Below are 23,648 nucleotides of genomic sequence, written 5' to 3'. Positions count from 1 at the left end.
GTCTATAGCGGTACCACTACACATTATAATAGGCATTAAAACACCAAGCACCATCAACATCATTCAGAAATATGTACTAATGGATCTTCAAACCTAAGTGCGTGGCTATTATAGTACTGTGCACACATACTGCAGATTCAATGTCTGAAAGTGTCATCGCTCCTTCCATCTCGCCATTGAGGAACATGAAACCCTGTTTCGAATAACAGCAGGTTAGCAAGCTTCTGCGTCTAAAAATAGACCTGGAATCTGGGGTTGGGGGTTGCAGAGGGACCAGGCCCTGGCTAATTGATGGATTTCTGCTCGCTTAAAAGCTTTTGTTGGGAGGAAGCACTCTGCTTAAGCCTCAGTCTTGTTGTTTGGTCAGTAGAGAAGGGTAAAGAGAAGAACTGCAATTATTATATATATATATATTGAATTCCTCCTAAATAACCACATCCGCCTGCAAGCAGGTTCCTGTAGATTAGCACTGCAGAGGATGTGAGCAGTACCAGTAACATTAAGCTCATTGAGAATCAGGATGCTTAGCAAGCATTTTAATAGCTGCACAAATGAACTAATGATGATTAAAGGAGCAATAGTCGAGGCTGTGATAAAAATCGACTTTCTTTCCTCTTATTAGCATTAGCAACCTCATCACCGTCTGGAGATAGCGCTGGAGAATTGATTTTGGGATGGTCCAATCTGCACAACACTCTAGCAAAACTGCATTAAGAATAAACCTGGGTTCCCTTAATTATAAAGGGGAATATGGAAGTAAACCAGCTTCAAAAATTGGGATTTCAGAATTTTTTGACTACGGAGTCGATTTGATCAATCTATACCCCGACAGCTGGATTTTAAAAGAGATTTTTACAGTACCATGGAGTCCACTTGAGTTGCATAAAATGTATGCCATAAACCTCCTATTATAGGGGTAATCCCTTGCCAAGATCGATAACTTGGCGTGAGTATGATTGGAATCTCACTCGTGTGATTCACTCTGCACTACAAACAGCAGAGTTTTCACTGGGAGAGACTCTGGGCCCCCACTGTTTTCTAGAAGACTGCATCAACATCTTGATGATGTGGATAGGTGTCCATGTCATAAAAACCACAGGGACTGCACAGGAGGCCTGGGCTACCTTCTCAGTCTCTAACAATGCGGTCCCTCCCTAGAAAGAGTGGCCTGCATTGCCACTGCCTATGTTATACCTGCTCTGTGGTTTTCAGATCGCTAATCCAGCAACATGCACGAAAATAAATATATCATGAAGAGAAAAATAAGCTTCATGACAAGACGCAGATGAATGATAAGAGCTTGTCGGATACAAGACTGGGAAACAGAAGCAGTTGGAGATGGCTGGCTGGCTGCAGTGTGGGGCTGGACTGGAATAATGTGATGTGATCAGGTGTGCATGGCTGCAGTGTGGGGCTGGACTGGAATAATGTGATGTGATCAGGTGTGCATGGCTGCAGTGTGGGGCTGGACTGGAATAATGTGATGATCAGGTGTGCATGGCTGCAGTGTGGGGCTGGTCTGGAAGAATGGCATCCAGTATGAACCCAGCATTACAGCAGATGGATTTTGCTCACTCACAAACAATCCCAGCTGCCACACTGAAGGCCACTGGTTTTAATTATTTCCTGTTGTTTAAGGCTTTCATTGCTAAGTACCTCATACTCTCTGTTTAAATCCCTGTAACGCTGGTTTTATTGTATTTAAAGGGAACCGCAATTCTGGATAATCTACATATTTTTTCATTAGTGGCCCTTTCAAAATCCCAAGTTTGAGACTGAATTCAGGGTGGGCTTCAGCACGGAGTTTGAGACTGAATTCAGGGTGGGCTTCAGCACAGAGTTTGAGACTGAATTCAGGGTGGGCTTCAGCACGGAGTTTGAGACTGAATTCATGGTGGACTTCAGCACGGGGTTTGAGACTGAATTCAGGGTGGGCTTCAGCACGGAGTTTGAGACTGAATTCAGGGTGGGCTTCAGCACAGAGTTTGAGACTGAATTCAGGGTGGGCTTCAGCACGGAGTTTGAGACTGAATTCAGGGTGGTCTTCAGCACGGAGTTTGAGACTGAATTCAGGGTGGGCTTCAGCACGGAGTTTGAGACTGAATTCAGGGTGGGCTTCAGCACGGAGTTTGAGGCTGAATTCAGGGTGGGCTTCAGCACGGAGTTTGCAAAGAGGGTTATCCCCCCGCTGCTAATGCATGTTTAAGGCCATGTCGACTGAAGCCAGATTTTTTTTTTTTTAAATCAACTACCCAATCAATGCTCATGCAGGTGACTGAGGGATTGTGTTTTCTGTTTTCTTGTTCCAGTACCGGGACATCATTTGATTTACAGGAAGAGCAAGAGCTACAATGAGTAGAAATTAATTAAAACAGTGTCATCATTATGATTAACACTGATGATTAATTTGGTTAAAAAAAAAAACCAAAAAAAAAGGTATCCGGTATATATATTAAATGATTATTATTATTATTTGTTTCTTAGCAGACGCCCTTATCCAGGGCGACTTACAATCGCAAGCAAATACAAATACATTCAAGTGTTACAATATAAGTCATACAATAAGAACAAGAAATACAATAATTCTCAAGTGTGACAAACCACAATTCAATAATACAGCAGATAATAGTGAAAGTTACATCAGGATATGATTAAATAGTGATAGTTACATCAGGATATGATTAAGTACAAAATACTACAGATTAAACACTTGGCAGATTACAATATTCTGAGGTACAGGATTAAATGCAGTAAAATAGGGGGCAGATAAGAGCAAAATAAAGCATATTTAAATGAAGGGTGATAGTGTCCCAGGATACAACAGAGGAGTTCTACAGGTGCTGTTTGAAGAGGTGTGTCTTAAGGAGGCGCCAGAATGTGGTCAGGGACTGGGCAGTCCTGACATCTGTAGGAAAGTAATATTATACAGTAATATCATTAGCTGCATCTGATACCTTTAATAACATATGACTTTAGAAATTGATTATGAAAGAATAAACCCACAGCTGAGGTCTAGTACAGGCTTAACTCAGACAACCCATGGAATGATTTGAATTTCCTTCGCTCTTCAGAGGATAATGCATTCATCCCTTGTGTTGAGGTTAAGGGTCAATGCATTAAAAAAAACAAAAAAGAACAAAACATGAACTGGTTTTTAAACTCAGCCCACCCTTGTACATCGTTAAGCGTAATTTACTTTCTCAGACATAGAATCCCAAACTCTGGTGTGTGTGTGTGTGTGTCTGTGAGTGAGTGTGCATGTGTGTGTGTGTGTGGTGACAGTGTGTGCTGTTTCCAGAACTGCAGTTTAGCTGTTGTGTAATTCACAGATAGTAGCAGAGTGCACTACAGTTTAACTACACTGGGATTGAAACACACAACCCCCCAGCTACCCTACCATTCTAACCACAGTACTAGGCTACACACCTTAAAACACATTTACTATGCTTTTTTTCCAGTGCATGAGTTGCAGTTTTTTTTAAAGAAAAAAAGAAATTATCAGAACTTGTGACTATAAAACAGAGCTTTTAAATAAAAATGTTTGGCCCAGAGTGCACTTTCTCAATTTTTACAATATGCATATATGCATATGAATATTTAACAGAAAACAAGATTCAGTAACCAAGCGCCCTCTAGCTACTTCAAAGGGTACTGCAGCAAGCTCATTCACCATTAAGTTGAAAGAAATGATTGCCTGAAATTCCTTCTGCCCAGCACGAGGTCTGATAATGTTCATGTTAGTTTGACTGCACTTTTTGTTTGTTTGCGAGTATTTTTAAACTTCCAGTTCTCATATAATTTGCAAATGATCTCAATAAAGCAGAGAGTTGGTCAGTAGTGTCAGGGTGCTGCTGTCAAAAAGCTTCCTTTTGGTTTTGTTCCCTATCCAACTTCCTGGTGCAAGAGGTTTAGCAGAAACCATTGTGTTGACAGTCCAGTTTGCTTACATTTCCTGAAGTTAGTTTTAGTTGCGGTGGCTTCCTCTGTGTGTCACAAACATGCATTTATAAAACCTCCAAGTTGATGTACCTCAGGAAAAAAGAAAGAAAGAAAAGAGGACTAGCCTTTGTTTGATGAACAGCCAGCATGGTCATTAAAGCTAAAGACTGAACAGTTACTAAAATGTGTCCCACCGCCCTCCGCCTGTGTGTGGATTGGCTCGCCCCGTGTGAGTACGTAGGTCTTTTGCAAATAAAGATAAAACAGGAAAAAAAGAGATTCCTCGTAAAACTAATTAAACATGTAAGTGTTTCGGTCTCCAGGAATGTATAGATGAAACGGTAGCCGTATCAGTCCAGGGAGGATAGACAAAGAGAAGGGGATGTGATACATTTTATTGGACTAACTAAACCATAATTAAGCAGACGCTGTCAAGACATCACTTCTTCGGGTGAAAAGTAGGAAAGAGAGATTGCTGTCATGATGGAATGCACGGCATCTGACAGCTCTCACAAAAATGTATGGAGCGCTGAGAATTGTTGCTGAAGGGCGATATAAAGTCGAGGCGGGTAGGAAACTGGCGACATGTTGGCTCTATAATAGAGAACGTCGTGTTTTAAACTACGGCGCCGTGGAGCCAACATGGCGAGAACAGGGATGCCGTTTCCTAGCATCTACCGCCAACAACAAGCTTCGAATCCAAGGAGCTGCGTTTGGTATCCAGGAAGTGAGATCAGTGGGAGTTCGTCTAGTTGTGGGTCTAAGATCGGAAAGAGCCGAGTTCTTTCCAAAAAAAAAAACAAAAAAAAAACTTTTCCCCCAAAAAATTGGGGGGGTGGTTTAAGACCTAAATTAAAAAACAAACAAACAAAAAAAAAACACTTTTGATGCAGGTTAAAAAAAAGAGCTTTCAATATTTTAATTGTATATCCATGCAACACAGAAACTAAAATTTTGTAGGCCTTCCAACGCCGTTTATAAAACATGTTATTATTCTACTTAGTTTAGGAGGAACGACGGAAGAAGAGAAATAATAAAAAAAAAATTTGTAGAAACCAAAAATGGAGAGAGTAACAAGCAGAGAAGAGAGAGGAGAGAGGCAGGGAGAAGTTGCGGGATTAAGAAACACACCTGATTGTAAACGGATGTAAATCCCGAAGATTATAAAGGTAAAGTGCGTCGTCTTTTTATTAATCTTCACAAAAATACTAAACAATGACCTAAAAAAAACTTCTAATGCAACAGATTGTTGTTATTATTATTATTATTATTATTATTATTATTATTATTATTATTATAATTATAAGATGTCAAATTCTCTTTTTTAATTTACACGTCGTATTTTTAATAACAGGACGTAAAACTAATAACTGGTTTAAGTCGTTTTTTATAAAGACAAGTTCACGCTAATCTCCATTGTTGTGTCAGCTGTCGAGTTTGAAGTAGAAAATATTCCTTGATGTTTACATGGCCTAGAGTACAGTCTTGCGCTGCTCAGTATACAAAGTTAGATACAAGTTTTGAATCTACATATTGTTTTAATCCTGCAGAAATGTCGCTTTAACTGCTTTTCCCGAGGCCCTCTGTTATCTTAGTGTTTCAGTTTATTTTCTTTGTGTGTTGCTCAGGGCAATATTGTAATGTATCTGGACATGTTTTTTTTAAGTAATTGTACTGTAAGGTAAACTCGCCTTTTTAATTGGATGCCGTGTCTACATGTCGGCAGTTTTTAATTTTATTTTTTATGTATATGAATCAATGTACACATTAGAGAAACATGTTCTGTGTGTTATTTCGGTGTCTACAACTTTTTAATTCTGTTTCACATTTAGGCACTAGTTTTGGCTGTCCATTGGTAAATTACTAATCTTTAAGTTTCTTTCAATGGATTAGTCATATGGTACTTAAGTTGATTCAGTAATTGCATTCATACTAAAACTGTTTTAAAGTTAAGATTTAAGTATGGCCTTTTTTTGTAATAAAATAGTTTTGAAAGCAGTACTTTATGACAGTCCATCCTGCATTATACAAATACTATAAGTAGCTACAAATGAGACAATTCCAATTAAAATATTGTATAATTTTTGTTTCATTTATTGCAGATTTGAAAAAAAGCAAAACTGCTACTTCTAATAACGAAGGCACGCCAGACTAGAAAATGGCACTGCGGTAAACATGCCCACTTGGACCAGCGACGCAATCGTTATGTGATGGGCTGTGGGGCGAGCAAAGTACTTCCTGAGCCGCCCAAGGATGTCCAGCTGGACCTGGTCAAGAAGGTGGAGCCCTACACCGGCCAGACTACTGACAAGTACAAGCACTTCATCAAGGACGATGGCAGCGGGGGCAAGGCTGTTGACAAGATGGGCTCTCCCTCCCCACCACAGGCCACCAACAACCCCTACCCTGGGGGACCGGCCAACGGCCACCCGGACCCCGGCGACCCAAGAAGGAACAAGGTGGCCAAGTACCGGGCCAAGTTTGACTCTCGGGTCACGGCCAAGTACGATATCAAAGCCCTGATCGGGCGTGGGAGCTTCAGCAGGGTGGTGAGGGTGGAGCACAAGAGCACCAAGCAGCCGTACGCCATCAAGATGATCGAGACCAGGTACAGGGAGGGCCGGGAGGTGTGCGAGTCGGAGCTCAACGTGCTCCGCAGGGTGCGGCACACCAACATCATCCAGCTCATCGAGGTGTTTGAGACGCAGGAGCGCGTCTACATGGTTATGGAGCTGGCCACTGGCGGGGAGCTGTTCGACCGCATCATCGCCAAGGGCTCCTTCACCGAGCGGGATGCCACGCGGGTCCTGCAGATGGTCCTGGACGGGGTGAAGTACCTGCACACCTTGGGGATCACGCACCGCGACTTGAAACCAGAGAACCTGCTGTACTACCACCCGGGCAGCGACTCCAAAATCATGATCACAGACTTCGGTCTGGCCAGCACCCGTAAAAAAGGGGATGAGTGCCTTATGAAAACGACTTGCGGCACACCTGAGTACATTGCCCCCGAGATCCTTGTGCGGAAGCCCTACACTAACGCTGTGGATATGTGGGCACTGGGGGTGATCTCTTATATACTGCTTAGTGGCACCATGCCATTTGAAGATGATAATAGGACACGGCTGTACAGGCAGATATTGAAGGGAAAATACAGTTACTCGGGGGAGGTAAGAATTGTATTTTTATATATATATATATATATATATATATATATATATATATATATATAATTATAAAAAATATTTACGTATGCTACATTGCTGTTGTGTCTGCATAGCATGATAAGAAAACAACATTCCATATAATTCAATGTTTTCTATAGGGTTGAGCACCTTGCATAAAGTAAAAAAACTTGAATCACAGAAGAGTTCATTGTTGTAATAATGGCTAAATATTTGTGTGTAGCAGAGGTGTGTATTGTCATAGGATGAGAGCACAGCACTGCGCTGGGGGAAGTGGGATTGGAGCAAGAGACTTGGTAGTTTATTTAAGGCTTATTTATTTGTTTATTTATGTGTTATTTTAAATGAGAAGGTAACGTTGGTGTTTTTATTTTCAGGAACATTATCTATTTTAAAGCTTTATCAATCCAGTTAATTTCAATAAAGGACAAATAGATAATAGCAGCATATATGATTAAACAAAAAAAAAAAAAAAGAATCAGGATTGGTAGCGTCCGCAGTCCATTAGTTGTCACTGTCTTTAGTGTTTAAAGTACAACTGGCCTATACTGTGTGATCAAGATCCCAGTAATCTCTACATTTCAATGTGTGAGTGATGGTTACATGTCAGTAAAAAATCTAACTGCACTGTTTACATAGAAAAATGCATTGACATATAGTACGCAATTACGCATGTGAAATTTACATACGCTTTACTAGGGAACCACTTATCCAATTGTGATGAAACTTGCTTAGGACATACTTTAGCACAGATTATTGAGGATCAGATTCTGCAGATAGAGATTCCTGTCCATATGTTTTTAACTATGTATGTGAGTCACATACAACACAGGAACTCATTCCTCATTCAAAATGAAAACTGAAACAGATACTGAGAGTTGTAGAATTTGTAATCCGTTGCCAGTCTGCTGAACCTCCCAGCACCTAAGCATTGGGATGTTGGCAGCTCCTGATTTAAACTGCACTGCATTCATCAATTGCCTACCAGGTGGTGGCATTGCCTGGGTAGATGGAGAGGTTATCCACTGCATAGGTCTCCCTAATTGTGTTATCTGCATTCCTGCTGAGTGAATGACGGGGCTGCGGCAGATCTGTCATCTCTCACAGCTTTGGTTATGACAGCTTCAGCAGTGAAGTGTAAAAAATAAAGAAAAAACGGATGAAACACATCCAGGCTCTGAAGAATTGCCTCTCTGTTACATGTGTGTTAAATTGATATAGGTGGAACTGACAAAATGTAATGTCGTTGTCCTTCTAGCTGATCGACAATAGCGGAGTGGTAAAATCCATTACGGTTGCAACCATGAGAAAGATTGTTCCATGGAAGCAATCTCCGTGTTAGCAAGAGGGTCAAGAGTAGAAAAAAAGTACATGCAAGAAGCAATAAAACACTTGTCTTGAACACACCTCACTTTTGAAAAAGTGAAAGCCTGCACTTAAAGTTCACGTCACATTACAATCTGATTATATTTTATTAAACTACACTATAATAGTGTAAACAGGAACGCTCAAACCAAAAGAGAATGTAGAGCAAAATCAAGGCAAGTAAAGCTTAGAGATCAATTAGAGTACTATATTTAACAATTTAATAAATATTCGTTCGTCGCCACACTGTGACCCGCAGGAGATGAATGCATGACTCCTGTACTAGTAAAGCTGTGCTGTACTGCACTGGGAAGACAAAACGCTGGACAGCTTTGTGTAACTAAATACAGCATCTTAAAAAGGCAGCTTGTTACAGTGGTTTCCCTGGCTGGTAGAAAAGGTTTACGAGCAATCTGTGTGTAAGCCCTCCTTCCCATTGGGATTGTGCCTCACAGGTGATGATCTTCGTGGATTTTGTGTTTACAGTCGGCAGCACTGGAATCAGTTCAGGAAAAAGTTGTAAAGTAATAGCGTCCACGAGACAAGCTCACAACCAGCGACACGGCCTTGCATGCTCACAGGTGTGCACTGATCTGCAAAACCAGCCCTTCAGTTACAAAAGTAAACCGCATAAAGAACAGCTACATCCACTGTACACTCTGTAGGAAAGAGGAACTACAGCAGCCAACCCAGAGTCTATTTTGAATCTATTAGGGCCAATGTGCACTTGCAAACGTGCACATAGACCTATTACTAAGCAGAGGGTATATGCTTAAGTTGTTCAGAAGTTATACAACATGAAGACATTTATAAAGACTTTCACAGGTTAATAAGCAAAAGAAGGGCAGCAAATCAAATAAAGCGCTCTTTAAACCCAAAACTAACTCGGGTAACTCTTTGTTACAAGTCTGCTATTTATTCTGCTCTCATCCAGCAGTTAGATTTTTCTACTGTCAATGTCTCAATGTCCTGATTACATTTTCTATGTCAAACAGTCTGTACGATAAAAGGTAGACTTTTTTTCTCTAAGGAAATGGCATGCATTGATTATCTTTTTTTATATAAAAAAAAGAAATAAAGAAGGATCTGTTTTAGCGGTCAAGGCAACAGTATAAAAATGTGACCCTTTAAAGATTGCTATCATCGTTTTCAGACAGACCATGGAAATAACTCCAACTTCAGTGGTACTGTTGAATAACACGACCACTCGGGTCAGAAGATGAATGGCTGTATTATGATTATATTTCATTAAAAAGGAATACAAAATGTTTTGATACAAAGTTTCATAACTAAACATTTCAAGGAATGCTTTAAAATCAATTTTCTTGTTACATGTCAGCTTTATTAACATTATTAACATTTTCAGCACTGCAACTGGACAGTAGAGAACTGCAGAGCGGTAAACTCATCTAGTATATGAATACATGCATCTGTGTCACGGAAACAAGTAAAAGACACTATTTAATTACTTGTTCTAAGGTAGTTTTTTTTGGTTCTTGATTTGTTTTTTTTACATGTATTCAGGATATGCAGATATTTAAAATACAAGTCTATAGATAAATGGCTGCATCCTGGTGCCTTTTCTGTAGGTCATATGGTCAGTTTGCAGCTTGAGTAACCAACAGATCTTAAAAAGAATAATGCTAGTGCTTTGATAGTGATAAGAAACGGGCAGGCTATGGTCTGTTAACACAGGCAGGTGGTTTTGTCGAACCTCAACACTTTGTTTGCTTTGCTTGCCTGCATCTTTTTTTCCAGTCAGAATCAGTGCTAGGATTGAAAGTCTGACCTGAATTTATCCACCCATGTGCTATGCATTCCATTAGAGCTCACATTTTTACACTGCAATATTTAAACTGCGATCTTCCAGTTAAACAGGTTATACAGACAGGCAATTGATGGACCTCAGCCCTATCGCGTGCTACCACTGTATGGAAATTTTCAAAATCAGGTGTGTTTGCATGCTGAGTGTCAATGTCTGGCCCTCCTGGCTATACCTTACTAGTTATGCATATTTTGGCACTGAATGTTATCTTCTGATCAGATGAAGGTTCATTGCCAGCTTTGGATACTGTTCTCTTGCTTCTGACCATGTGTGTTATCTGCCTGTTAAGTCTTTGTGCTCTCTATTGGTTAAAGTAGAAGGGTGATCCACACTTCCTTTTTTGTGGCGCCTACCTGGATGTTAGTTGGAATATGTGATTGTCAATGGTCTGTAAGTAAACCATTTCACTGCCACATGTCAACGTGCAAGCTTCTGGTGCCTCATACTTGTGCTTCTATAGTATAAAACATCGGTTGCAGTGGGAGATTAAAGTGTTAGGAAGGGGAAGCCCTTTACTTTGCAGAAATAGGCACCCATGCTTAACACTTTCCTACACAAGTGACTTCAAATAATATCAAGTTAATGATATTTGACATCACGCAGATCAACATGGCCGGCACGACAGAACTGAGGACTGGGATCAAACATGCTTTTTGATGCTGTTAAGTCTGTGTGTTACTGACCTGTAGTTGGATCTTTGAGTCATTTTCTGTTATAGCAGTTCTTTTTGATGCTGCTGTTTGATCGCATCAAAGACCTGCTCTTGCTGCTGTGAATGCTAGGAAACGTAGTGAAACCTTGTCCTACCGTTCCCTGGTTTTAATTAATGTTTTCATGCCCAAAGAGTGCGAGGTACAGTAACAGCTCGGCTGGGGGCATAGTTTTAATTGCTAATTTGGAAAGTTGATTTTGTATGTGCGGCATACAGAACAAAGTGTAATAAAGTATATTTCTCCCTTAGTCATGTGGGGAACCTACTGAACTGCCATGAATAGTACATGAAGATGGAACTGAGAACACAGCACTTTATTTAAATAAATAAATATACCTGAATGAAAGCATGTAAAGCTGAAACTGCAAATAGCGCATTCAAACTGGTACCTGTCATTTACTGTGATGCAGTATAGCCTATGTGTTTATTGAAGCCTATAGGTTAGCAGTTACAGCAATGTTACATTCGTTGATGGCTTTCTTTGGCATCTGTAAACTTGTGCTCTGCTGCCATCTATTGACACATTATTTTCTGTTATTAGGATGAGTCAGAAATCAGTATACTCCATTCTGAGTAACGTGTATATACTGTATATTGAGAGTGCCACTGCATCCATAGCAAATTGAAGAAGTTAAAATATGACTGATGACTGTTGCCTCCATGTAGCATTTAGCAAAGTGCAAGTTTTATTTCTTATAAAAACCTGTGAAAATCAAACAGAAGTAGCGCCACTACAGCGTTTTTATCTTGAACAGTATCTTAAAAAAAACTTGAAGCCTGAAAGTTGGGTTTGTCATTTCCTCTTTCTTTTCCTTATTTCACCCCTCAGCCCTGGCCAAGTGTTTCCAACCTTGCCAAAGACTTTGTTGACCGTGTGGTCACTGTCGACCCCAACGAGCGGATGACGGCCAGCCAAGCCTTGAAGCACCCCTGGATCGTGACCATGGCTGCCTCCTCTTCTATGAAGAACCTGCACCGCTCCATTTCCCAGAACCTCCTGAAGAGGGCGTCGTCACGCTGCCAGAGCACCAAGTCTGCTCAGTCCACGCGCTCCAGCCGCTCCACCAAATCCAACAAGTCGAGGCGCGTGCGGGAGCGCGAACTGCGGGAACTCAACCTGCGCTACCAGAAGCAGTAAGAGGGAGGACTGAGAGAGAACTGCAGGAACTCAACCTGCGCTACCAGAAGCAGTAAGAGGGAGGGCTGAGAGAGAACTGCAGGAACTCAACCTGCACTACCAGCAGCACTAAGAGGGAGGACTGAGAGAGAACTGCAGGAACTCAACCTGCACTACCAGCAGCAGTAAGAGGGAGGGCTGAGAGAGAACTGCAGGAACTCAACCTGCACTACCAGCAGCAGTAAGAGGGAGGACTGAGAGAGAACTGCAGGAACTCAACCTGCACTACCAGCAGCAGTAAGAGGGAGGACTGAGAGAGAACTGCAGGAACTCAACCTGCACTACCAGCAGCAGTAAGAGGGAGGACTGAGAGAGAACTGCAGGAACTCAACCTGCACTACCAGCAGCAGTAAGAGGGAGGACTGAGAGAGAACTGCAGGAACTCAACCTGCACTACCAGCAGCAGTAAGAGGGAGGACTGAGAGAGAACTGCAGGAATTCAACCTGCACTACCAGCAGCAGTAAGAGGGAGGACTGAGAGAGAACTGCAGGAACTCAACCTGCACTACTAGCAGCAGTAAGAGGGAGGACTGAGAGAGAACTGCAGGAACTCAACCTGCACTACCAGCAGCAGTAAGAGGGAGGACTGAGAGAGAACTGCAGGAACTCAACCTGCACTACCAGCAGCAGTAAGAGGGAGGACTGAGAGAGAACTGCAGGAATTCAACCTGCACTACCAGCAGCAGTAAGAGGGAGGACTGAGAGAGAACTGCAGGAATCTTAGATTATATATATATATATATATATATATATATATATATATATATATATATATTACTGTACCTTCTCTTAATTTTAGACCTAGTCCAAAAAATCTGAGTCTGGGCTCTTCATCAATTCACCAACTCCATTATTTAGAAGAGGAAAAAAAAGTTTCCATTTACAATTGATATGAAGGAAAATATGTAACAGTGGTGTTATAAAAACATGTAATTAAGGCATTATGAAAAACCCTTAGAATTGCTTAACATTAACCAGTCAAATACTCACATAACACTTGTCTATAATTATCTGCACCATTTATCAATTTGGTTATTATTGATCCTTAGGCTATAGCGTGTGTTGTGTGTATATGTGTATATATATATATATATATATATATATATATATATATATATATATATATATATATATAATGGGTCTACTTAAATTGCAGAGAATTTACATATTTTTCGTGGGTAGGTTATGGAAAAAAGTTAGGATTTCGCTGACCTGTTGAAACAGTCCCATAACTCGGTTACCCAAGGGCATCTGGCATTCTTTAATAAATGCCATATATGCAACATGTTCATTGTCATGTTGTTTGTCTCATCCAGGAATTAATTTTATTAGTACCGAGTCAAAAGAAAGAAAACGTGCCGATTCGGGTGTAAAATTCTAAATGTGTTTAAAAGGTAAGCAGCAGGTTGTTTGAAGCAAGGTGGCTGTGCTGGATCGTACCTGTAGTACTGATTTAACTTTAAAAAAAAAAAAAACTTTGTACTGATCATCAGCACTTTTAAAGGGACCTACAGTGTGAACAATGGGCTCAGAAATGGTACTTGTAATTAATAAATGATCTTTATAGACCGGGCAGCCCATAGGCTTGTGGCATAGTGACTCAACTTCCATCATCAAAGAATGAATTGATGACACAGCATTGCCAATATCGGAATAACCCAATATCTTTATGCATTGGATTACAAATGTTAAATCAGTTCGGCTGGCCACAGCCTAGTATCTCTCGGACAAATCTAGAAGTTCAGAAGTTTGTTCTGCAGCCTCTCATGGCTTTTTAAATGCTGCTGAAAGATTAACACTGATTTCCTAAAAAACAAAAAAAAAAAAAGGAAAAGTAATTGAACCAATACACTGAGGCTTGTGAGTTTCATAATTGTGTGTAATTAACAAATGTTGTTAGAAACTACAAATATTGAAAAGGCATTTTAGGCATGCCTAATTAAATTAGAAACTTTGTTTTGTACTATGGCAATTAATGTTTTGACATTTTTTTTTACATTTGGACATTTTGCCCCATTGAGTACAAAGTGAAAAAACAGCACTTTCTCCTTAACAAAGGTTGAAATTGTAGATTTGTGTATTTGTTTATGTCACTGATATGTTTTTATATTTTATAATGATGGCTAATAATGAATAGATTTTATTAATTTACTTTAACAATGAACTGGTTCTGTCTTGTTCATAATGTGCCTAGAAAATAAACTATATAATGTTGTGTTTGATTTACAATGAACATGGATTTTATATATGAATTTAACCCCCTATTAAGGTAATTCTTGGTTAACAACACTTGCATACATTGTTAATACAGACCTACACCCCCTATTATGCCTCCTCCATTGCATCCCTTTAAATGATTCCCTTTAAATCTGAAATGCTGCTCTATAATACTTAGTAACCCTCCTGTGCACTGAATGTGGCAAAATGGTGAGTAAATGGAGGAAGACCACTTATCGCCATATACCCTGTATATGTCAACCGTTTTAGTGTTGGAATCGGCCATTTCCAATCTCGCCAGTTTAAATCCTTGAAGTGGATACCGCCGGTTTACAATACTGCACACAGGCTCTGTAACACCATTCTAAAGCTTCTTGTTCAATATAGATATATATAGAGAGAGAGAGAGAGAGATATGTAGCCGTCATGTGGGTTAAGTATCATTTAAACTGTTAAAAGTGAGAACTACTGAAATATTTAGAAATGAGACGGATTTAGCACCGGTCCCTGAAGGAGGGGAAAAAAAAACCTGAAAAATGTTCTTTGCAGGGATTGTTATTTCAGGGATAGGTACGCATTTGAAGATTACTTTGACCAAAAGCTCAATTAATTTTCTTGGGATACAAATAAGTTGATGCAATAATAAGCAGAGCAGATGTGGAGCAATATTACATTCCGATTTCATTTACATATCATCAAAGATGCGTTAATTAAATTCTAATACACAATATTCTGCTTATGTTCGTGGCATGAACTTATTACTGCATATCGCAAAATACTAATATTTTTTAGGCATCTCAAGTCATTAAATATTTGTTCTTATGGCAGTTTTTTTAATTTTGCAATGTTTTTGCAGAATTGTTTTATTTTACTATAATACATAGATAGAACACCAACATATACCAAAATATATATTTGTCTTATCCATGTAGATGTTGGCAAAAAAAGTGTGGAAGACTACCATGAACAGCAAAGATAGGCAATGTGTAAATTGTTATGGATAGATAATTCAACATTCTTTAATGATTATTACCTCTATAATCCTATTTATTTTAAAGTTCAATGGTATTGAAATTGCAGGCTGTAACAAGAAACTAACAAGTTTGTGTAGAATACATAAATGTCTGATAAATGTAAATGTCAAATCTGAAAGCAAATATTTTCATATTGTAACTGATTGTTACAAAAACAGCTTTATTTTTGAACTGTGACAATGAAATATTTAAACATAAGCATTTTTTTTCATTAAAAAAAAATAAAACAAATGACTAATAATTGCAGCGTGCTATTCCCCCAACTGATATGAAAAGTACTTTAAGTATTTTAAAGGGTGAAATAGGCCACGGCTAATGACACTGGTAAGCCATCATAAAATGGTCAGCCATGCAATTCAACTATATTGAATTGATTATATAGATGATACAATACAATGCAGCAAATTCATTGGCAATAATAATATACTACATTCATTTGTTAAGGAGCCATTTAAATTGGAATCCTATTATCACGTGAGCGCAGTGCATGCTTTCTGTGATCACGTTGCCTGGTGATCGTGGGGTCGTCTCCTCTCCCTAATCTAACTCTTCTATTAGACATGTGGTTGGTTTATCAGGCTCATTCATGTCTGATGTATCCAAGCATTCTAGTACCTCCTGGATTAGTGGTGCTTGCAAGCCGTCTGCTGCCACTGTCTCTGCATTATTACTGACAGGTTCCAGCAAGATCTCCTGTATGGTCATAGATTTTTTATTTTTTTTTAACAGCTTCTGTCTTTCTGAGCTTCTGATAAACAAATCTGGTTCTGGATTAGCCGCCGTAGTTTCAATCTCTTCTATTAAATTTTTCCCTGCTGGCAACTTTTCAACATCTTCCAAGTCAGAGTCACTTTCATAGCTCGCTGCAGAAATCACCTCTATTTTTGGTCGATACACTGGCTAAAAAAGAAGAAAAAAATACTTTTCAATTTACAATGTATAGCAGAAATGCAATAATGATAATGAAGTAGTCCTGTAATAACAACGGATTGCCAATAGGTGGCAGCAGTGTTGAATATCCCATATTTTTATATTGGCAAATAAGAGTGTAAATGGGTAAAATATATACATTTTTTAGAATCTTGCAAATAACTTTGTTTTCCCTACAGACTCTGGGTTATTTTATTTGTACACCTCTTTAAATATTTTTCTGACTGTTTATAACATACAGTTTAACCTACTTAAACTTCTTAAATAAATTAGGAATCCTGATATATTAATGTACAGGTTTAGGTGAAATAAAAACCAAAAGCAAAACAAATCCAATCTAATACAGAAAGAACCCCTGTTGTGTGAGGACTAAGCATAATAATAATTAAAAAAAAAAAAAAAAAAAATACAGTACCTGTGAAGTTAATATGTCTTCAGTTTCAGATATTTCTACTTCTTCCAAGTCTGGCAGATCCTTTAAAAAATATGAACATTTAAAAAAAAAAAAAAAAGTAAAAACAAAGAAAGAGATGGCGCACTTTCAGTGGATACACTGAGGTGTATTGGTTGGAGAATTAATACCAGTAAAGGAACCTGATCATTTGGGATTCCATGCCTTTAAAAGTGCAAAATGCATATAACCCAGTGTTACTCTGAGCTACATTTACAAACATCAACATTTTGTCCAGTTTTTGCCACTGTCATATCTTGAGATACTAGGCCCTAGGTAAGTACTCACAGCAATATAAATCTTTTCGTGATTCTCCAGGTCGATGGTCTCGATTGTCTCACTGTTTTCCAGCTCTGTTACCAGGGCACCACATGTAGCCATACTGTTGGTTTGTTTCTCTGTTACACAATGGGAAGAAAACAAAAATAGTTTGTAAAACGCTTGTGAAACTGATCTTGTCTTGGGAGTTATTTATTCCACTAATAGTATTTGCTGCAATGCTGTAATTCCTGATAATACAAGTTTAAGGGCTACATCTAAATGCTTGAGGTCTCGCCCTTTGATATAACTGTTGCAAACCACACTAGAGAAACAATTAACCACATCATTATGTGCCACAGCTTTCCATGAAACCCCGTACCTACATAAAGCTCCCATTTCACTTTACAAACTTTGACAAGATACACACATGAAATGTATTCATCAGGACTTGAACTGTTACCTGCCACATGGATTGCTGATGGTATTTCTTCATCTTTATCAGCATTACAATCTGAATCTGTTGATGCGAGCTGCTCTTTCCCTCTTTCTGAGCTTTCCTGGAGGTCTTGTTTGGCTGTTCCGGCCATTTCAGGGTCAGCAGATTCACCAGGAATATCCACATTTTGTCCAACACCATTCTCTGAGAAAACACCTTCATCTGTAAAGACATTATAAAGGGTTAAATATAAATAAGTGGATTGTTTAATGGGTAGATTTTCACTGCCCAGGAAATAAAGTGAAAACATCTCATGAACCATATTCTAAATATACCAGAAGACACATGGAAACACAGTTACTTAAGAAGAAAGCTAGAACACTAGTACAATGTCTTAATTCAGAATTATACAATTTAGTTTAGCATTTTGTTATGATAACTCATATTGATATATGAGGCCCAATTCATAAAACTTTAACTCACACTTTAAATACATGTTTGAGAACATTTTCTATAAAGCAGTATTTTGTAAAACAAGAATACACTCCACAAACAGTTAAAAGGGTTTCTAGAAGGCTTTCAAACCTTGCTTGATTTGGCAAAACAGGCTTTTAAAAAGTAAGTAGCGGGGTTCCGAAAAATGTCGCGTTACGTGTGCCCACATGTTGCTACAACTGTTTAAATAACGTACCTGTCATTTTTCTTTTCATTGTTAACATTATGACAACTTTTTACACATAACTTTAAACTCTGTTTCAGAGCTCTTTTCAAAATGGCCACTCTAGTACACTGGTGTTTGAGATCTGTCCTCTAAATCACTGCAATTAAAAAAAAAAAGTGCTCTGGCTTTCCTGTTCTGTACCACATCATGGATCGTTCTTGCTGTGTTACCTGTTTGACAATGTGAGCAATAATCCTTTTCAAAAGAGCTTTGAAACAGACTTTAAAAGTTTATTAGGATGTTAACAATGAAATGAAAAACAGCAGGTACATTATTTAAACAGTTGTAGCAACACGCGGGGAGGTTTAAAGCTATATTTTCCAGAACCTGATGCTTACTCTTTAAAGAGACTTCAAGAAAGTTAAAGTTTATAAAAATATGAAGATGAAATATAAAGAAATTCCAAATAGATACCGTTTTCCTTCATTTCCTTGTGCCTCTTCTTCTCCTCTGCTTTCTTCCTGATTTTGGACAGAGCGTCAATGCTGTCCTGGATCTTCCTTCTTTCTCTTGTCTCCCACAGTTGCCGCTCCTCTTTCTCTGCATCCCAGCCTCCTACGGTCCACGCTTCAGCACAGGCTCTGGCAAGAACATGTTTAAATGAATAAATACTGCAAGTAACACCAGTGTACTATCTTAAGAACCAGTCTTCATTAATATTTTTGCTGAAAACAATTAAACAAAGGGCCCAATTCAATTAATATTTAGCAGGGGAAAGGGTTTTTAGGAGAATAGAAATAACCCATGTAATAACCACAGCATAATTGCAAAAGGAAAATCAATAACCCATGCTCTGCCTGTGATTGGACTAGCATTTGAGTAGTTCAGCATTGTAATTACAGTTTTTATTCAACATCATGTGTTAATTAGATCAAAATAAATATTGCTCCTTATTCAGTTTGTTTATTGCATCGATTTTTATTTGCTTAAAATTATTTGTCCTTACAATAAATTGATTGAATTGGGTCCTTCAGGTAAGGGTCACAGAAATTTCTAATGTACCTTTTTTTCACAGTCAGGGCACTCTCTCTGTACTTACCTGTCTTTTGGAAACACAGGCCTGTCATCCAGGTATGTCAGCTTTTTCAGACGGACTATATAAATTTTCCTGTAGTTGGAGATTTTCTTAATCACTTCATTACCCATTAGATTCAACACTCGCTGTTAACAGAAAACACAAAAGCAGTGAAAACAGTAGTCAAGACTATAAAATGCCTATGCAGTAAAACTGACACGTAATGATTTTAATAACATGTATTAAGGCTATATATATACAGTATATATATATATATATATATATATATATATATATATATATATATATATAAGACTATCAGACTTACCAGGTTAGGCATGGCCTCAAAGACATAAAGGATGTCTGGATCATCCAGTTTGTTGTGAGAGAGATCAAGAATGCTAATGCTTGGGCAGTCCTTTAAATGCTCAATATCCTGGACAGTCTGTACCTTATTGTGGGCCAGCTGCAGAGTACTCAAGTCTTTAAGGCAGGCTATTCAAATAAAAAAGGAAATAATCAAATAAAAATAAACAAAGAAATAGTTGGTCCTGCTTTGATTAGCCAGTTATGCAAAACCTAAAATGTACAGTATGTTTTTTTCATGAAAACTAAAAGGTTTACTAGCAAAAATTTAGACTTTGATCCTGTTTTTGTGTATATATTTTCAGTGTGGAATAACCCTACTTTAACCATGTTCCTTTTACACAGAGCCCGCTCCTTCTCCACCCTTGCTCCGCAGTGGTGGAATGACCTTCCTACAGATGTCAGGACTGCCCAGTCCCTGACCACATTCCGGCGCCTCCTTAAGACTCACCTCTTCAAACAGCACCTGTAGAACTCCTCTGTTTGTATCCTGGGACATTATCACCCTTCATGTAAATGTGCTTTATTTTGCTCTTATCTGCCCCCTATTTTACTGCATTTAATCCTGTACTTCAGAATACTGTAATCTGCCAAGTGTTTAACCTGTAGTACTTTGTATTTAATCATATCCTGATGTAACTATCACTATTTAATCATATCCTGATGTAACTATCACTATTATCTGCTGTATTATTGAATTGTGGTTTGTCACACTTGTACTTTGCTTGAACAAAAGTTATTGCATTTCTTGCTCTTATTGTATTACTTGTATTGTAACACTTGAAATGTATTTGCTTATGATTGTAAGTCGCCCTGGATAAGGGCGTCTGCTAAGAAATAAATAATAATAATAATAAACGTAAGCAACAGCCCTCCGGTTAATCTAAAGACCCACAAACACGGTCACAATGAACACCTACAGAGGTTTTCAATAGTCTTAATGTAGTTATTGTTGAGGTTGAGTGAATCCAGTTTTTGAAGCAGCTCAAGGTTTTCCAGTTTCTGAATCAGGTTTTGATGCATGAAGAGGCAGCGCATCTCAGTCTGTGCTTCCAGGTTCTCGATTTTCTGCAGGCCATTGCATTCTAACCACAGGCACTTCAAACCTGTATACTCCTCCAGATTTTCAATGGTGACAAAACCTAAACAATGCAACACAACATTTCAGGATCTTCATGTGCAACTGGGGGAAATATTAAAAAAAAATATATATATATATATATATATATATATATATATATATATATATATATTTGTAGATCAGTCATAATTCTCAAATGTGAATTCTAGTCTGGTTCATACTTTAATAGTGATACCGTTGCTGAAGGAGATTTGTAGACTCTCTAGTCGTGTGACAGTCACCCTTGGATAGTCAGAGTTTCATTTTTCTCAACTCTTACTGGTCTGTTGCACACCTGTCTCCCGGTGGTCACAGGACTGAAGTATGAAACAACCTTGAAGTGGCCAGAAGTTAAGGGAGGACAGATACATAATTTACATTAGAGATAATAAAACAGCTGCTGGTACAACCTTTATAGTGCAGGTAGAGTGTATCATTCAGGTAAGGTGTCACGTACAGTTTCTGTTGTTTGCAATGGTCTCTCAGGAATTTCTTGGTCATTCTATAAAGAATTAGGAAAAAATCTATGTCAAAATTCAATTAAAGAATAAAGACAGTGGTCAGAAAATCCCATGCATAGATTCTGACATAAGTGTTACAGGTTGAAATATGTATTTATGTATTTATTGTTATTTTATTTAATTTTAAGTTTTTAATAGCACACAATACAACAGCATCCTAAATACCTTGGACCAAAGTCCTTTTCTTTTTTTGTTGGTTGCTGGGCTTCATTATTTTGTTCATTGTGGGGAATATTTCCATCTGTGTCTCCGTTAGCAAAGGAAACAGCTTGAGTGACAAGGAGAGAGAAATGAAGAATCAATCTTTTTAGCTGCTGCCTGGGCATATGTTTGTGCCCTATTATGAAAGAAGATTAAGATTCCAAAATAACTTTATCCGTGGAATCACTGTGGCCTGACATCATAAGTTTTCTGGTAAATTGAGTACAATGTGTTTTTTTGTTTTTTTTTGTGGTGACTCTCCACAGAGGGCCTTATCCTACCGTATCATACATGTATTCATATTTTCTTGCTAAAAGTTTGCTATCCTAACATATGTATGGCTCCCTCCCCTATAATACATCTTTTCCTCTGTAATATTCACCTCCAAGGGATAATAAAGGTAACTGCATGGAGGCAAGACGACTTACAAAATTTGCACAAACTGCATTTTCACTTAAAGGTGCAACTTTCTGGAATTCTTTACCAGACAACATTAAAGGTGATTTTAAAGATTTTACTAATAAACTAAAAGTGTGGTTAAAACAAAAAATAATAATTGTTGTACTGCCATTATTAAAATCAGGGATTATTTTGGTCCTATGAATTTTAGCTGTTTTATTTTCGTTATTATAACTATGTATTTGTTTGGAGGGAATAATTGCATTATGCTTGAGGAGATAACTTCAAGTTATTTAAACTGTCGATTGCAAATCGCTCCCTTCTGAAATGCTACTTTAATAATAATAATAATAATAATTTATTTCTTAGCAGACGCCCTTATCCAGGGCGACTTACAAGATATCACATTATTTTTACATACAATTACCCATTTATACAGTTGGGTTTTTACTGGAGCAATTTAGGTAAAGTACCTTGCTCAAGGGTACAGCAGCAGTGTCCCCACCGGGAATTGAACCCATGAACCCATGACCCTCCGGTCAAGAGTCCAGAGCCCTAACCACTACTCCACACTGCTGCCTACTTTATCTGTATTATTTTCTTTTTCCATTTTTTGTGGGTTTTTTAAAATTATTTTCGTCCTTTCTGTACACCTGCCCTAATGAAAATGAGCTCACAGCTAAATCTGGGTGCAATCCAATTTATGATATGTCAGAAATGTAAAAAATGGTACGTTGTCCCAGTCAAAGAAAGAAAGAAAGAAAGAAAGAAAGAAAGAAAGAAAGAAAGAAAGAAAGAAAGAAAAACATAGCCATCATGACCACGGTGTACAGTACTAGTGACATTTAAAACAAGTCTAGGTGTTTAACTGTAATGACAGAAGATCATACAGTCTGCAGGTCAGTGAGTTGCTGGTTTGCCTTTTTCAGGGGTAACGTCTGCTACTCTTCCTTCCATCAGCATTCGCGACTTTCCAGTTTCTTTCAGGGAATCCGCATCACTGCCTTGCAAACTGTGTCCTGTGTCAGCGTCGGCTTCTTTAGACACGGACTCCTGTTGTTGTGGCTGCATTTTCACTTCACTAAAAAATCTTTCAAAAAAAAAAAAAAAAAATCACTCCGATAATAATATGATATTCCATGCTATCGAAATATGGTTATGATGTCACAAATGGATTTTTATTTTTCATTTACATTTTTTTTGATGTCGCATGCAGTTTACTGGAAACGTTACATTAAACGATATTTGGAAAAACAAAGCGTACAAGTGATTTGTAACACAACTCACAAGAGAAATTGTATTCAATTACCGTCAACTCTGGACTCAAAACAGCTCACTGAAGTGTGGGCGCACAAAAAAACGGTTAACCTTTATATTGTAATAACCGGTAAAACAGCACAGTGTTAAAATACACAGTTTAAGCCTTTTTAAATTAGGCATAATTTATGTTCATATGCCGAATCCAATTTTATACCGCTCACCTTGTTTGTGCTTAACAGTTCTGTAACAACGCTTGTACTGTAACCATGGCAATAATGAGCCTCGCGAGCACACGGATAACACAGCGTCGAGCTAACTAACTGCAACTCATCTTATCTCTCGTCGTTGATTGGTGAACATCTCTGCCGATCACTCTTTCGATTGGTTAAAGTCAATTTACATCTATTGATTAAAAAGTACGGTCAAACTTAAAATCTTATTCAATTGGTGAAGATAGTCGCCAGTCAAGTATAAAGGGGCGTGTTGTAATAAAATTCCCTTTTTGGATTGGTT

The 23,648-nt window shown here is 38.3% G+C and overlaps 2 protein-coding genes across 6 annotated transcripts; one reads left to right on the top strand and one right to left on the bottom strand.

The window, feature by feature from the left end:
• The first annotated feature begins 4,378 nt into the window (after positions 1-4,378).
• On the top strand, positions 4,379-14,436 carry LOC117425783 (serine/threonine-protein kinase H1-like). Its single transcript, XM_034043045.3, has 3 exons — positions 4,379-5,108; positions 6,042-7,109; positions 11,856-14,436. Exons 2-3 carry the CDS (start codon positions 6,150-6,152, stop codon positions 12,162-12,164), a joined length of 1,269 nt encoding a protein of 422 aa, XP_033898936.1. The 5' UTR covers positions 4,379-5,108; positions 6,042-6,149; the 3' UTR covers positions 12,165-14,436.
• Positions 14,437-15,364: 928 nt separating this feature from the next.
• On the bottom strand, positions 15,365-23,406 carry LOC117425782 (dynein axonemal assembly factor 1-like). Of its 5 annotated transcripts, none has more exons than XM_034043043.3 (12): positions 23,357-23,406; positions 22,796-22,965; positions 21,441-21,543; positions 21,165-21,256; positions 20,555-20,776; positions 19,597-19,763; positions 19,293-19,414; positions 18,668-18,834; positions 17,557-17,754; positions 17,124-17,233; positions 16,800-16,859; positions 15,365-16,354 (listed from the first exon to the last, which is right to left on the bottom strand). In XM_034043043.3, the coding sequence occupies exons 2-12, from the start codon at positions 22,944-22,946 to the stop codon at positions 15,992-15,994; spliced, it is 1,755 nt and encodes a 584-aa protein (XP_033898934.3). In that variant the 5' UTR covers positions 22,947-22,965; positions 23,357-23,406; the 3' UTR covers positions 15,365-15,991. The 5 variants fall into 5 exon arrangements, with proteins under 5 accessions (XP_033898934.3, XP_033898935.3, XP_033898932.3 ...); XM_034043044.3 differs by having other exon boundaries at positions 22,796-22,894; positions 23,357-23,400; XM_034043041.3 differs by lacking the exon at positions 23,357-23,406 and adding an exon at positions 23,185-23,341.
• Between the last annotated feature and the right edge of the window lie 242 nt (positions 23,407-23,648).

The sequence above is a fragment of the Acipenser ruthenus genome, chromosome 20 (genome assembly GCF_902713425.1).
Source record: "Acipenser ruthenus chromosome 20, fAciRut3.2 maternal haplotype, whole genome shotgun sequence".
In the NCBI taxonomy this organism is placed as follows: domain Eukaryota; kingdom Metazoa; phylum Chordata; class Actinopteri; order Acipenseriformes; family Acipenseridae; genus Acipenser; species Acipenser ruthenus.
Note: the sequence above shows the minus strand (reverse complement) of the source record. Positions and strands in the feature narration are given on the sequence as shown.

What these genes read in the sequence shown, in the direction of transcription:
- LOC117425783 (XM_034043045.3), top strand. Translation starts at nt 6,150, where the DNA reads ATGGGCTGTGGGGCGAGCAAAGTACTTCCTGAGCCGCCCAAGGATGTC. An exon ending in AATACAGTTACTCGGGGGAG is followed by an intron (nt 7,110 to 11,855) that starts GTAAGAATTGTA and finishes TTCACCCCTCAG; the next exon opens with CCCTGGCCAAGTGTTTCCAA.
- LOC117425782 (XM_034043043.3), bottom strand. Translation starts at nt 22,946, where the DNA reads ATGCAGCCACAACAACAGGAGTCCGTGTCTAAAGAAGCCGACGCTGAC. An exon ending in ACTCTACCTGCACTATAAAG is followed by an intron (nt 20,777 to 21,164) that starts GTTGTACCAGCA and finishes TGCATTGTTTAG; the next exon opens with GTTTTGTCACCATTGAAAAT. An exon ending in ATCAGCAATCCATGTGGCAG is followed by an intron (nt 17,234 to 17,556) that starts GTAACAGTTCAA and finishes ATTGTGTAACAG; the next exon opens with AGAAACAAACCAACAGTATG.